At 44.5% G+C, this 14,413-nt stretch overlaps 3 protein-coding genes across 4 annotated transcripts; 1 reads left to right on the top strand and 2 right to left on the bottom strand.

Moving 5' to 3' along the window:
* The first annotated feature begins 16 nt into the window (after positions 1-16).
* LOC121704039 (ranBP-type and C3HC4-type zinc finger-containing protein 1-like) lies at positions 17-6,275 on the top strand. 2 transcript variants are annotated; one of them, XR_006030214.1, is made up of 10 exons: positions 17-1,182; positions 1,414-1,588; positions 1,769-1,858; positions 2,078-2,219; positions 3,089-3,179; positions 3,405-3,741; positions 4,288-4,382; positions 4,526-4,636; positions 4,943-5,082; positions 5,208-6,275. XR_006030214.1 is itself a non-coding variant. In XM_042084607.1 (9 exons), the coding sequence occupies exons 1-9, from the start codon at positions 931-933 to the stop codon at positions 5,262-5,264; spliced, it is 1,350 nt and encodes a 449-aa protein (XP_041940541.1). In that variant the 5' UTR covers positions 17-930; the 3' UTR covers positions 5,265-6,275. The 2 variants fall into 2 exon arrangements, 1 of the variants encoding a protein (XP_041940541.1); XM_042084607.1 differs by lacking the exon at positions 4,943-5,082.
* A 243-nt stretch (positions 6,276-6,518) lies between these two features.
* Positions 6,519-11,869, bottom strand: gpaa1 (glycosylphosphatidylinositol anchor attachment 1). Its single transcript, XM_042084534.1, has 13 exons — positions 11,739-11,869; positions 11,235-11,328; positions 10,897-11,076; positions 10,569-10,680; positions 10,329-10,476; positions 10,024-10,125; positions 9,663-9,859; positions 8,817-9,013; positions 8,448-8,601; positions 8,154-8,222; positions 7,750-7,946; positions 7,441-7,611; positions 6,519-7,299 (listed from the first exon to the last, which is right to left on the bottom strand). Exons 2-13 carry the CDS (start codon positions 11,306-11,308, stop codon positions 7,056-7,058), a joined length of 1,845 nt encoding a protein of 614 aa, XP_041940468.1. The 5' UTR covers positions 11,309-11,328; positions 11,739-11,869; the 3' UTR covers positions 6,519-7,055.
* Positions 11,870-11,965: 96 nt separating this feature from the next.
* On the bottom strand, positions 11,966-13,836 carry exosc4 (exosome component 4). Its single transcript, XM_042084617.1, has 3 exons — positions 13,600-13,836; positions 12,620-12,826; positions 11,966-12,485 (listed from the first exon to the last, which is right to left on the bottom strand). The coding sequence occupies exons 1-3, from the start codon at positions 13,768-13,770 to the stop codon at positions 12,126-12,128; spliced, it is 738 nt and encodes a 245-aa protein (XP_041940551.1). The 5' UTR covers positions 13,771-13,836; the 3' UTR covers positions 11,966-12,125.
* Positions 13,837-14,413: the final 577 nt, after the last annotated feature.

The following is a 14,413-nucleotide window of genomic DNA, read 5'->3' on the forward strand; positions in this document are numbered from 1 at the left end:
ATTCTGTGCAATGTGTCGGTGTGTGCTGCAACCCATCTGCCGTTTTCAACATTTAAGCTTTAAAATGGTGATGGGAAAAGGGTGGTATTAAGTTTGAAGCTTGACTGTTGCCACCGTTTTAGCAGTTTATTATCAACTGAAACCAATTAATGTATAGAAACCAACTTTAAGTAGGGGAAACGATGGAACCAAGATGACTAATTTTGGAGTTGCCTGGACGATGTCAACGCTGCAAATGTCAACTGACGATGGGTAATAAACGCAAGGCTTTCAATACGGTGGGATATCATATCGACTTAAGTGAAAGAGTATTTCACATCCTCATGTTACACGGCTGACCGTTTAGATATTTATATGAATTTTCATAGCTTCAACTCTATGACTATGTGACTCTAAAGCAAATTTTACAACGAATAGTTGTGGCCTATGATTTTGCCTTTTTGAATGGAAAAGTGAAAATGAGTTTCAGAATATTGCACAAGAAAAGGGTTCCTCGAGGAATGTTAACTCTAGATCTTTATCGCCGTCGTGTCCACTGAGTTATTTCGACAGCTGTTTCCGGGATTATTTAGCGTCATTGTGGGTCGTGATTTTTTTTCCTCAGATGGGAGGTTAAAAAAAGAAAGAAATGTAAACAACAAGCAATGGTTCTAGAAGCCGTCAACAATGAAGTAGCGCCTCAGTTGTAACCGTTAAAAAGTAATTTGTTCATTTGCATTACATAGACATGGAACAGTTGTAGCTCTTTGTGCAGGGGGAAGTAAATAAACGTCGGACAAGTTTCCTGTTTTCGTTTTCTTTCACTGGGTTGCATTCTGGTTGCATTGCCAGCTAACAAGCCAGTCAATCGTTTGGTGAGATGGCAACGTAATGAATTTGACTATTGTGGCAGTACTTATTACATCTGTAGTTACATAGAAATTACACAATATGGCTTTGAGCTCCGGCGGGTGGGCTCAGATGCCGCCTCCTGCTCAATCCTCAATCCTGGGAGCACTGCAATCCACCTGCAATACAGTACTCATGTCTGTACGAGTATCGGTGTGCCATTCAGGACTCAGGCCGCTGTGTCTTCCAGGAGCTGGGGATGATACACTTCGTCTTCAACTAAGCATGGACCCGAATCGGGCTGGAGAGTTTCGATTAGCCCTTAGGGATGTCTGCAGTTCTGGTCGCAGTGTGGTAAGGTCATGACAGTGTGATATGAGCTGATCAGTTTCAATGAGGAGCTTTAGCCTTTATGGGTATGTGGTGTCTTTATGATAATGCATTTTGTCTACTTACCTCTAGAATATCTTGTCATTGCTTTACATTTTGTGGTTTATTGTTTTTAATTGTCCATTTTCCCTGCAAATATTTTAAGAAGAAGAAAATGTTTTCCTGGTATCACATGGAATTTGTTTCCCCATTTAGTTTTTAGCTGAATTTGATCTACGGACAGTGAAATATGAGATTAAATCCCCGCGCTGCCATGAACTTCGACTGACCACACCTCCTCATGACTGCCTCAGCTTCAAATTTCGCAGTGAGCAGGAGGCCCAGGAATGGGCGACTGTTGTGATGTCATCACTGAGGGAGGCACAAAGAGGTCAGTGTGGAAACTTCCTCATCTCATCCACTTGAAACATCCTTCTCATCCACCACTTTCTCTTGGTTGTGCCGAGTCGACTACTGTTAATCATCGATACTCAGTGACCTTTTGGTCATAAATATTGCTGTTTCAACCTCAGTCTCCCTCATTGTCTTTAACTTTTGGTCCATCTTTCAGTGGCAAATATCTCCCAGAATTCAGTGGAAGAAGGACATAAGAACATTGAACCTGCTGAACAACAGGGTTTGACAGAATTAGCACCCAAAGGTGAATGTGCCTGAACTCATTCCTGCATGTATTTCACAAGACCGGTATTGACCTAGCCCTTAGGCTTGTGTGAAAACATCTGAAACATTTTGCCAGCTATCTAAATGGATTCCTCAGTTCAAGATGACCTTGATGAGTCCTTGACATTGTTATGCCTATTATACCTATTGAACTTGCTTTTTCTCTCTGTCTCTCTCTAACCTTTGCTTTCTCCCCCAGAGGAACTGTGTATAGAGTTAGCCAAAGCCATAGAGGCAGGAGATACCAGTTCTGCCATGCAACATGCCACAGCCCTGGCCCAGCAGCAGTTGTCTCTCAGCATCCAGCCCTCACAGAAGAACTATGAGGATGAAGATATCAAGTTAGTGCAGACTCTGCCAGGTTTAACTGGATCTGTAACACATTACACTGTACCCACACTGTAACATTCTCATTGACAGTGAAGCTGTGTCACAAACTCTTTCACACATTATTAACTTGTCTTCAGAGAGTGTAAATATGCAGGGAGGTCAGGATTAGCTTCATGAGGATTAGCTTCAGCTAGTTAGCATTCACTATCTGTAAAAAAAACGTTGGAAACGTAGAGTTAGGGGATTTCACACAGCGGCCAATCTACAGTACAAATGTGCCTATTTACCGTCAAAAACGAAATCTAACAAATCAACCTTTGTGGTCAAAAACATCACCAACAGAACAGCCCTCAAGAGCATTTCGCTAGGGTTATCAAGCAGGCACCTTCCTTCATGGGTGTTTCATTGAATTAGGCCCACGACACTTCAAGCAGGTGTCACACAAAATAATATGTTCTCTATGTGGACTTTTGGAGGAGCTATCAACTTTCTGCTGGGAGGAACAGGCCCTGAAAATGGACAACATAATTTGTGGCCATTGGTAATATGACCATCTAATTGGCTTGATGGTGAAAATGTGAAAGGAAGTGAGCACATGTTGGATACCACTGAGTATATTTTTGGCTGAATTATGTAAGCTAGTATCTGCCATTAATATGAATGGGACCGGTACTTTCTCCTCTGTTGGCCTATAATAATACCTCCGTAGTGTGTACTTTACTTCCCTATCACTGGTATTGATTATGATAGAGTCATGGTGCATTTTTATAATGAGTAGATATACTCTGAGGCATGAGAAAATAGTCAGTATTGGGAATTGCATTAAATATATAGATCAGTTACTGTCATTGACTGATGACTTTGTTGATGTGTGTTACAGTCTTGCTGTGGTAGTGGAGGATGCCTCTTCTTCCTGTTGTGTCACAGTTAAAGTGATGCCACACATGACTGTCTCTTCACTCAAACAGCAGGTGAGATGTCTGTAACTGAAAAACTGCTCCAGTCTTGTGGTGTACTATGGAACATCATTCACAAGAACGGCTACTGAATTGATGTTGCAGGTGTAGGATTAATAGTGTCTTATAAGAAGGGTAGATTTATTGGGTTTGAATTTGATTTGGAATTTGGTCAGTTAATTGAATCAAGACAGATGAGCTAAGCCAGGCTTTGTTCTTTGATGTCTTTCCATGTTGTAGATTTTTTTGGAGTATGGGTTTCACCCTCGGGTGCAGCGCTGGGTCATTGGTCAGTGCCTGTGTACCGACGCACGCTCGCTGGCATCTTACGGGGTGGCACGGCATGGCGACACAGCCTTCCTGTACCTGCTGTCTGCCCGCCAGGCTCGCCTGAGTCGCCAGCTGTGCCAACAGGACCAGGAGAGCGCCCTCCTCATGCCCAGCAGTGCCCCAAACTCGACCCCCGTCCCCACCTCCACCCCTATCCTTGCCCCCACTCCACCCACCAATGGACCTGCCTCTCATGACTGGAGGGGCTACAGCACCCTGCCATCCAGACTCAGCCACAGCAGCACGAGTGAGCACCTCACACAGACATGCGCACACACACACACGCACGCACGCACACACACACGCACAGTAGCACACACGCGCACACACACACACACACAGACCTATGCACACACTATTACACATATATACACAGAGACACACACGCACACAACATACACATGTATACACAGACACATACATACCTGCCTATGCTAACACACACACACCTGGGGATCAATAAAGTATCTATCTATCTATCTATCTATCTATTAATTACACATGCATACACAGAGAGACACATACACATCTATGCAAACACACACACTATTACACATGCGTACACAGACACATACATACGTGCCTATGCTAACACACACACACACACACACACACACACACACTATTCCACATGCGTACACAGAGAGACATGCACACACATTACACATGTGTACACACAGAGACAGTTTCACAGTAACTTTTTTCCAAGCCTACCATTTTAAGTTTCATAGAAATGAATCATATATTTTTTTTCCGTGTTTTCTGTCACATTCCTGTTTTGTGTGGTGAGAAGACAGCAGTGCAGCAGAGAAGCTCAGCATAGCAGACATAGTGAATCTGGACTCACTGCAGCTGGGTGGGCCCAATGTCAAGGTCAAAAACACTCAGGTACTTAAAGAGTGTTTCACTGTCCCAGCAAAAGATGAACATAATTCCGTTCAATCAATATGGACTGACCATTAGGTCACACTTCAAATAGCAATTCATCACTCCTTGCGTGTCGTGCATGTGTGTTTGTCTCTCCAATTCAGGCTGGCTGGGCGTGTCCATCCTGCACGTTCATCAACAAAGCGAGTCGTCCCGGCTGTGAGATCTGTAGCGCGGCGCGGCCGGAGTCGCACCAGCAGGACCGCATCCAACAGGTGAGAAATCAGCACCCTGACAATGGACACCTCTACACTATGACCATTTAGGTCAGTGGTGATTCTGAGGCTCCACCTGAAGCTCTCCCTCCTCCACCCGAGGGACATAGGGTTACTTTGTGAATAGGCAGGGTTTTTGACAAAAATGCATTAGCAAATGAGTTAATTGTAAGTTAAGCACAATTGTGAGTGTGCAATATAGAGGAGAGGTTTGAATGTAGGGACCTGTGATGGCATAGATCGGTGTATGTACTGCCCAAAAACATGGCACTCAAAATGGCATGAATATGTATCATTTGAAATTAGACAGGACAAAGGAAAAAGGCCAGAAAGAGATCAGTTGGTGCAAAGAAGCGCAGTGCAGCACACAGGCACTAAACAAGGTCCTGTTGAAGGAGAGGTCATCATTTGAATGATGACGGCACAGAACATTCCTCTGTGGAAAGGTGCAGTATGTAACGTAGTGAATTAGGTTATCAGGCTCAGGATATGTTACCACAAGACACCATGGACTTGAAATAGTAAGCTAGAGGAACTAATTTTCTCCACCCAATTTCTCTTCCATTTGAAGGAGAGAGGAAGACGAGTCGATGAAGGGAGCAGTGGGACATCCAGCAATGTCATCTGAAACACAACTACTTCCAGTGCTGGAAACCTCCTCATGACTCACAACTCACTACAACACATCTCTGACTTGCCAAATGTTTTTACTCAAACACATAATAGAACTAGAAGTGGTTACGCCTGCCGAGAACTTTTGAAGAATGTCCGAGTGGAGTCAGACTCAAGCACAGATAAAGGGTAGCACAAGTTTACCCCCCCCCCCCCCCCCCCAATAGGTCGTCCCACCAGAACGCCACTGCGTAGGTCAGGAAATCCATATTATTGCATCAGGTTCCCCCCAAGATGGCAGCCATCTGGCACTTTGGGCCCTAATTTAAATGCCGGGCAAAGTATCTAGCTAAAGCTAACTAAATAGCGAATGTAAATCTATTTGCAAATGTATTACCATGAGCAAGATCCTAAGCACAAGCATCAAAGGGTCAGCGAAAAGCGGTCACATGCCACATGATGGCTTTAGTTCATGCACGAGAACTTCACTCATAGACGGACTTTGCACTTTTCCCAACATTTAAATTAGGGCCCTGTGTGTCTTCAGCAAGGCCCCTCAGTGATGTAGCAGAGTCACCCTCACAAAACATCAACCTTGGCTCTACCGCACCTTTTATATGCCAATGTTAGAGAGGACTCTTTTCACGGCCAGAGGGGTTTGCTGATTTCGACAGGGCCGTGCTGTGTAGCATGCTCTACTGCAGTCCAATTCTGCTCTGTCTACCCCTCCACTCTTTTAAACGATAAACTGTGAACGAGTGTTGAGGAGGGTAACCTCTCAAATGCCTTGTGATTTTATTTGTGATTAGGTTCAGACTTATTTTAAAACACATGCAGGGGTGACCGAGGTAATATACATAGTTGTGTTTGTAAGTGGTTTTATTTTTATATTGCAAATTATTTAAGTTGTGAATGTGAACTAATTGCGAGACTGTAAAAACAAATGTAAATCCAAATCTGTCCTAATTAATAATCTAAAACATGCTTTATGGTGATACTGTAAATGAATAAATTACATCAAAAAGTACATGGGCCAAAAATGCTTCATAATGTTTTAGATGTCATTGAACTGGACTAGGACTGCACCTTAAGATTATTTTTATAAAGGCTAAATCTGTAGCTGAAATCAAGAGAATTTGGGGTCTTTTTCTCTAAAATGACCCCAAACTGATTAATCGATTCCCCAAATAGTTGCAGATTAATTTAATAAATAAATTATTGCAGCCCTAAACTGGACTAACACATAATAGAAATATGTAAATACATGAAATATTTGGGAAAAGGCGCTTTTATTAGTAGTATTAAGTTCTTGAGGTGAAAAGGTTTAGGGCATTGATCAGGCACACTATAAAAAAAATTGTTTTAAATACAGAAACAACATAAACACAAAATACATAAACAACAAGAGACAGTTTTCCAGTGCATCTTCACACCAAAGTGTTTCCTCTCCTACTCCCACTCTTGACACCATATTCATGCATACAGATATACTGCCATAAACGTTAACCTTGAGTTTAAAGTTTAAAAACAAGAACAAAAAAATAACTTAACCCAATCAGTGCAGTCCATTCTCATCTAGTGTCAACAGCACCTTTGAGAATTCCCTCTTCCCTTGACCCTCTTGCCCTTCAGATGCCCACTTTCCCTTTTAACCAGGATAGCTGGTAGTCCACAGCACAGACCTGAGATCAGTGTGTCATCTCTCGATCTCATCTGTTAAAGCCCATGATGGCACTTGGAGGGTGGGGGTGGGTGATGCTGACCCTGGACCGAGCAGTACTCTACTTGCTGCTCAGACACGACTCCTTCACTTCCAGAAGAGAATGTTCCAGAAGAGCAGCCAGCAGGGGTAGACAAACAGAGCCAGCAGAGGGTAGACCAGTGAGCCGTACAGGCTGTGGTCCAAGATGCCCTGCGAGATGACCGACAGGAAGAGCATCCAGCCCTCAGCCAGGGAGACCGGTGACTCCTGGAGCTCTTGGTAGACAAACACGCAATAGAGCAGTGTGAACCCGGGGCTCAGGAGAATCATGATGGTGGCACTTAGCACCCTGACAGAGAGAGTGAGAGAGAAAACACATGACATTACTGCCAATACAGAACATACAGAATCAGTCATACTTTATTGCTTCTGCTGCTGTATCTGCAGATAAAGACAAAAGTAGTGGAGAAACTGAGAGAGGGGCAGTTACTTGGGCACGTGGGGTGTGATGAAGGCAGCGATGGGCACCATGGAGAGAGCCAGGATGAAGCCCAGGGAGAAGTTGATGAGGGCGGTGCAGCCCAGCAGCACAGCCAGGTACAGCAGGGCCACCAGCTTCAGCACCCTCCAGCCCTTCTCTGTGCCCTCCCCGGCCAGGAACCTAGGAGGAGGAGAGGGAGAGAGTGTTCAGTTATGACATTGTACGCGTGTATCAGACACGAGTGTGAGAAAGTTGAATGGAGAATGAGTAAAAGGATGTGTGTGTGTGTGTGTGTGTGTGTGTGTGTGCACACTGTACTTGTGTGTGTTGTGGGGCAGGGCCAGGCCGGCTGTGTAGATGGCGATGGCCGTGAGGACCACCGCCTCCGTCTCAGACACGGGGAAGTGCTCCACGGCCATCTCCTGAGAACGGATGGGCAGGGAGTACAGAGCCACACCCGTCATGTGACTGATGACCACTGGGGTCAGGATGGACAGCGCACTAGGGCTGGAATCCTGAGAGAGAGAGGGGGGAGGACCAGAGGGAGGGAAGGAAGAAGGGAGTAAAAGACAAAGCAGCAAGGGAGGGAGAGAATGAGAAATGGTGTGTATAATCATATTTTTCATCAAGAACGGAATTGAAAACTAGATAAAATAAAAAAGATAAATAAAAGCTAAAGTAAAAGATTTTAATATTCAATCATAGATGCTTGTCATTCTTACAGACTCCTCCCCTGCTACTCCATCCTCTGTTGGAGGCAGAGTCCCCAGGTGCACCCACAGGTCCAATGCCTATGATGGGGTTAAGGTTTAACAGACAAACACCCATATGGCGCAGATACAAGAAATACATCACATTGTCATCTTTAGAATTACTAGGCAATTACACAATGATCCAGTGATCTCAGATTGGGAGGACTTGCAACATATAATAAACAGTATAATATATCACATATTTCTTTTAAGGTATATCTCCAAAGAGTCAGTGTTTCACTCATACATGTTAGGCAAGGATACTCGGAGAAGAAGGATAACAGCCAGCAGGCCAAATGCTGGCATGTAGTAGCCAATGGAGACGAAGTGGGAGAGGGATGGCATCAGGTAGAAGAAGTAGGATTGGTGGAGACGCTCCAGGAGGTTGTTTAACTTCCTAAACATGCCCTCCAGGAGCCTAGGAGTAACACACACACACACACACACACACACACACACACACATTTGTGAAGAGGTGTGAATTGACGTGTGAATCCATGAAGTGAGCACACACATTTGAGAAACGCCTCTCGAAGGTGAGAGAATTAACAACTGCTACACATATTTTGAATATTTTCTCAAAATGTGGCATTTTTTAATAGCAAATCTAAATAGTGCATGACTGTCAATCACCTGCCGATGGTGGTGGCATCGGTCTTGTACTGGCGGAAGCTGTTGACGCCCTTGATGGTGGCGGCCTCGATGTGGTAGCGCAGGAAGAGGCCGTGGTCCCCCCAGGATCGCCCGCTGGCCTGTTTCATCACCATCAACATCATGGTCTGGGCCGCGTGCGTGTAGCCCGACGGGGTGTCCCAGTCACTCCTCTGGAGCTGGGTGGCGCCACACACACACACACACACAGCCTTTACACATGCTCAGAGCAACCCTTTTCCCAGTAGAAACATGCACACATGCTGCATCACTGACATAATCAGTGCTTGTGAGGAATGCCACCATAGATATATATATCTATGAATGCCACTATGCAGACATTGTGTATACATTAATTGTAACATTAGCATACACTACTGTAAACATTAGTATGGCCTTCCATGGATGTTAATCAGTACAACGTTTTCGGTTGCAATGTCATCATAATGTCATAAATCAGTTGTGTGCAATTAGAGAACCGAAAATGTTGTACTGATGAACATCCATGGAAGGCCATACTAATGTTTACAGTATTACATGTCCCCTATGCACAACACTTGACCATGGTTATCTGTCTGGGTTTTTTGAGGAAATAAACTCCATAAATAACCATTAATTTGTCATTTTATGCCTCCTCCCTGTTGTTTCTTATGGAGCTGTCCGAGTTTATGTCCGAGTGAGTCAGTTGAGGCTGGACTGTCATTGGCTCATCTGCGTTCTAAGGGTGGCGCTTAGCGACAGGTCAATTGCACATCCAAAAACGATTGGTGCTCAACACGTGGCAGAACCTTGATGCCAAATGCCCTAAAGTGCGTCTGACCACCCTACCTTGCCCTGGATGGTACAGAGGATATCTATTTTCTGACAGAAGGCGTAGAAGAGGTTGGCCAGGTCCAGGTTGGGGAGCTGGCCGTTGAGACCCTCCAGAACTAGGTCTAAGCTGGTGATGACATCTGAGCTGAGCTCCAGAGACAGGGCAGCCTGGATAGAGCCTCCTCGGCCCTGCAGGGGAGTCCAGTCCATGCCTGAGGGGCAGGAGAGGTCATTGTAGGTGAGGCTTAATATGTGAGGAAATGCCTGTGTCTGAGTTATGCCAGTATAGTATGAGTTAATGGGTCAATGAGTGGCCTAATAACATTGAGCTTGGTTAATAGTACATGAGATTGACCTGTGATAATATTACATATACCTGTGATATTGGTGTGATGGTAGCCTTCCAGCCAGGCCTGCATGCCGATAAGGTCATGTTCGTTCACAAGGAATATGATGTCTTTAGCCCAATAGACCTGATCTGGGATTAGGACAAGCACAACAAATAGTATGAAAACCAAGTTCAACATTTATGATGACATTAAAACACTCTTGGTGTGACGGTGTGTGTGATGGTTTATGGGTATTTTTCTATGTTTGCCCAAGCCAGTATCATCAGTAAAGCAATCAACAATAAAGCAATAATGGTGTGCGCACTTAGACGCTAGGATAACCATGACTCACTCCTGAAGTACTGTGCCAGCCCAAGCAGGAGCCCCACTGCCTGGTTGTTGCTGTTGCCCTCGGTGCAGGGAGCGGTGAGCACCAGCGCTTCTGTGCGTGGCGCTCGGGGGGCGCGCAGGATTCCATAGACATTAGTACCATGCACCATCTGCAGGTGTGAAGACATACCGGAGAAATCATTCAGGATTAACAGGGTCCAATTCTTTTGCAGGAGGAGAATCCATTGAAGTGCACACTTACGTATCTCTCTTTGTTCTCATCGGGGAAAGGCAGGGTGCGAGAGAACCGCTGGGTGTAGACCTCCAGTCCACGCGCTTGCATGGTTTTCACCAGCCAATCCACAGGCATCCCACTGCATACAGACATTTCATTAATTGAATGAGACGAAGATAGTTGATCTATCTGTTTTTCACTCCATCAAGACAAGGATGTGTTATACTAAAAGTAACCAAAGTAAGAGTGCTCTGTTCAAAACGCCAGAACAACACTTAATCATTGATTTGACTGGACTCAAGCGCAAACCCCATCATTGCAACAGGGTGCTCATTGATGTTGTAACTTGACCTACCCAACCTTCCTCTTGTGAGCAGAAAACTCCCTTCCTGTGGCAACAGCCCGCTCCCCGGATGGGAACCTCTCCTCCACCATAGTGGAACCCATGGCATTTTCTGACATGTAAGTTCGCAGCGTAAAGGGCTCAAATGCAAGGCCCATGAACCAAGCCACACCTGCCAGGTAGCACACCACACTACAGGCCATACAAGAGACAGTAGATGAAACGGCTATTATAGAAGCATTTGGATATTGTATCTATATTCAACATTAGAGATACATATTTCTGTATATCGTTACGTGTTGTTTGTACTGTCTATCCAACATAGGGTCATTAAGAAAACAAAATTGTACCAAATAGGAGTGTTGAGCCGGGTCAGAAGGTTGGTCAGAGCTCTCCTGCGGTTTGGGTCTGATAATAGCCCCATGACGTCCTATGGTACCCTGTCTGAAAAGTACCATAAATGGCATATTTCAACATTATGCTCACTTTAACGCTGTTAACCAATGACAACAACAGATTAATAAGACAGTAAGCCAGTAGCCTAAATAAATCAGTGAATCTGTGTGTGTGATGACATCTCACATCACAAATAAAATCATGCACCATGACTACCTGTTAAACAACACTTTAAACGATGTTATGATTAAATGGTCATTTGTATGTTGAGCGAGAAGCACCATATATTTATTCACTGATGTCTCCTCCCCGAATTTAACGTTATAGCATAAAAAGCTAGGTGAACTTTCAAGGCATATCGTGCAAACACATTTCATTACTTCAGCAGCTACACATCCAGGACTACAGACTCATTCCCAGAGCTTAAAGTGAAAAGAAATTGAGCATTGTATACTTACCCTTTTCACTTGCAACAAGGAGGCAGGTTAACCTGATGCCAAGGCTAGCTAAGCATTTCCTTGTTTCTCCCCGGCAAAATCATTCAGCGGACAAGCCCTTTTACCAAAGCAACCCTTTTACTTAGTCTCCCCCTGCTGGCTAGGATGTATAGTCACTTACTGTTCCCCCTGCCCCCCACACAGAAATAACGTTTATTTTGGTAAGAACACTTGGGACACTCCATAAATAAACAGACAAACAATGATTTATTAAATCAGTTTATATTATAAGTACAACACAACTGCAGAAGACAAAACAGAATTTTGTAGAATGTAAAAAACAGCACATAAAGAATTCTTCCACTGTCAAGTCCCATCAAGTCCATTTCCATTCCAATTCAGTCCTCCTCACTCACCAGTCAGGACAGAGGTTTCTTGCAGGTGCTGCCTCACCACCTCATCCAGCACTTTGCTGACCCCTTTGCAAGCGGTCATGGCTGCCTCCATCAGTGTGTCCAGGTGGTCCTGGTGGAGCCGAGCGTCCATCTGCAGCAGAGCAATCTGCCCACCTCGTGGTAGCAACGCCACAGCCAGGGACGTACCCCCTCCACTTTCTTCAGCGTGGCACAAGTCTGCCAGTGGTGTGTCGTCCACAAAGCCTGCTGTGCAGGCACACACGTAGTCACGCATGGGGATGCCTGCATCAATGACTGCCAGAGTTGCAGCATTCACACAGGCACTGTAGTTTCCTCCGTCAGACTGTAATATCTGTTGGGACAGAGCACAAGTTCAGAAGGTGGAATATGCTGGCCCTCTAGAGCTAGCCGTTACTACGTCATGAAAAACACATGAAAGAAAGTAGTACTGTCTGATTTCTCCTATGTAGCAACAGCACACGTTACCTTGACATAGATGTCAATCTGGGAGCGAGGATACAGCTGGGTGAGCACAGCAGCCTCAAAAGTCTGTTTCAGATGAAGGCTCATCTCACTGGACTTGCGATCTCCGTGTGGCCGCCTCTTTCTCTCTGCTGTGCTGAAGGTGGCCATACTATACTGGCAGTTAATGACAGCCCGGTCATGCTGGATCTTGCTTCGAGCACCTCGCACCTAAAATATTAAGGGGAGTATTTACAAACTGGAGGACAGTAATCAATGACAAATAAGCCTTGTATTATTTAAAAATAGACATTTGTGGTGCTTAGGCAGTGAAAATAGGGCTATGATCTGGATGACCTAGTAAACCATGATATACAAGACCTGCTTGCAATCCAAAATTATATAAAAGCAAGTGCAATTTCATACATACATACACACACACGCAGCCCATATCCTCCCATAATTTCCCTGCCCTTAAACTGTTTGATGTATCTTTAAAAATTGAAGGCCCAATCGCTGTCTAACTGGGGACATGAAAGAAGTACTCTAAATGGATAACCAACTCTGACTATCTCTCAAAAACTCTGGCCACTTTGTTGTACATTATTTTTGCCTATTTGGGTTAACTTTTCGAAATTTGTTGTGATGAATAGTAGATTTTTATTATTAATAATGTATGGCAAAATCGCTGTATTCTGATATTATCGCGGCCCAAGAATCATGATGACAGGATCGTTTTGCGATAACTGTGAACCTGACTCGAGTAACTAACTGATTACTATGAACCGGACTCTCACAGTTTAATCATCCTGGAATATGCCCATGCCATCAAGGTGAAGAAAATACACAATGCCTCCTGAAGCAGTACAGTGGGAACTATCGTTTAGGGCACACACTACGAAGGAGTCACGGCATTGGAACTCTGTGGCCATAAGAAAACCACTACATGGGCTCGGCTAGTAGCCATCACCGAAGCCCGTTTTAACTTCCCTGGCATCACATACCTCGTGAGGGCCATACACGACAGCCAATACTTTAGTGTTCCCTTGCTCTAAATAAGCAGACCCATCTGCCTGACCAAAGACGCCCATTTGGGCTTGTACTTTGCGAAGCTCGGTAGCTTTCCTTCCATCCAGTCGATATCCCTGGTCCGACAGCAACTCAATCCCAGCCATTTTGATACCTCTTCCGTTTGAAATAGTTGTTGATAGCCAACGAAGAACTTCCGTTCTGATATGTCCCACGTGTGCAGGAACAACTACAATACCCAGAGCACCTTGCGGCTCACTTCACGCAGCGCTGCAGACACTTCATTCAAGCTGGTCAGAAATCTGTCAGAAATCGGCTGATTTGACTTCAGTGGGAGGGAAAGTAATCTCATCGCCATAGTGGTTGCGTTCCTAGAGTTTAGCGGAGTGGATGGGATTTTTTTTAGAAAAAATATATCTCGGTGCACATTGGGATCTTAATTTAATGCCTTCCATATGTTAGGCACTGGGGTCACCTCTATTGCTTCAAGTGGTCATTACCTTATTTTTAGGATCAGTTGAATTGTTTTTAGTTTTTGTCGTAACATGGTGATGAACTAGTTGCATGTGACGTCACATGTTTGGGCGCTTAATCTCTAACTGATCAATACGGCAATTTGCTTAACTGGTTTAACATATTTTTGTAATAACGTAACGTGATCTGGATAACTGGTGTTGTGCTTCTACTCACATGAAGAGCTGGCAGTAAGTGTTAAGTGTCAATGCTAACCAGGCTAATAAACAAACCATGCTACCGTGAGTAACGTCGAAGGGTAAAGTCACGTGACTT

The sequence above is a fragment of the Alosa sapidissima genome, chromosome 1 (assembly GCF_018492685.1).
Source record: "Alosa sapidissima isolate fAloSap1 chromosome 1, fAloSap1.pri, whole genome shotgun sequence".
Taxonomy (NCBI): domain Eukaryota; kingdom Metazoa; phylum Chordata; class Actinopteri; order Clupeiformes; family Clupeidae; genus Alosa; species Alosa sapidissima.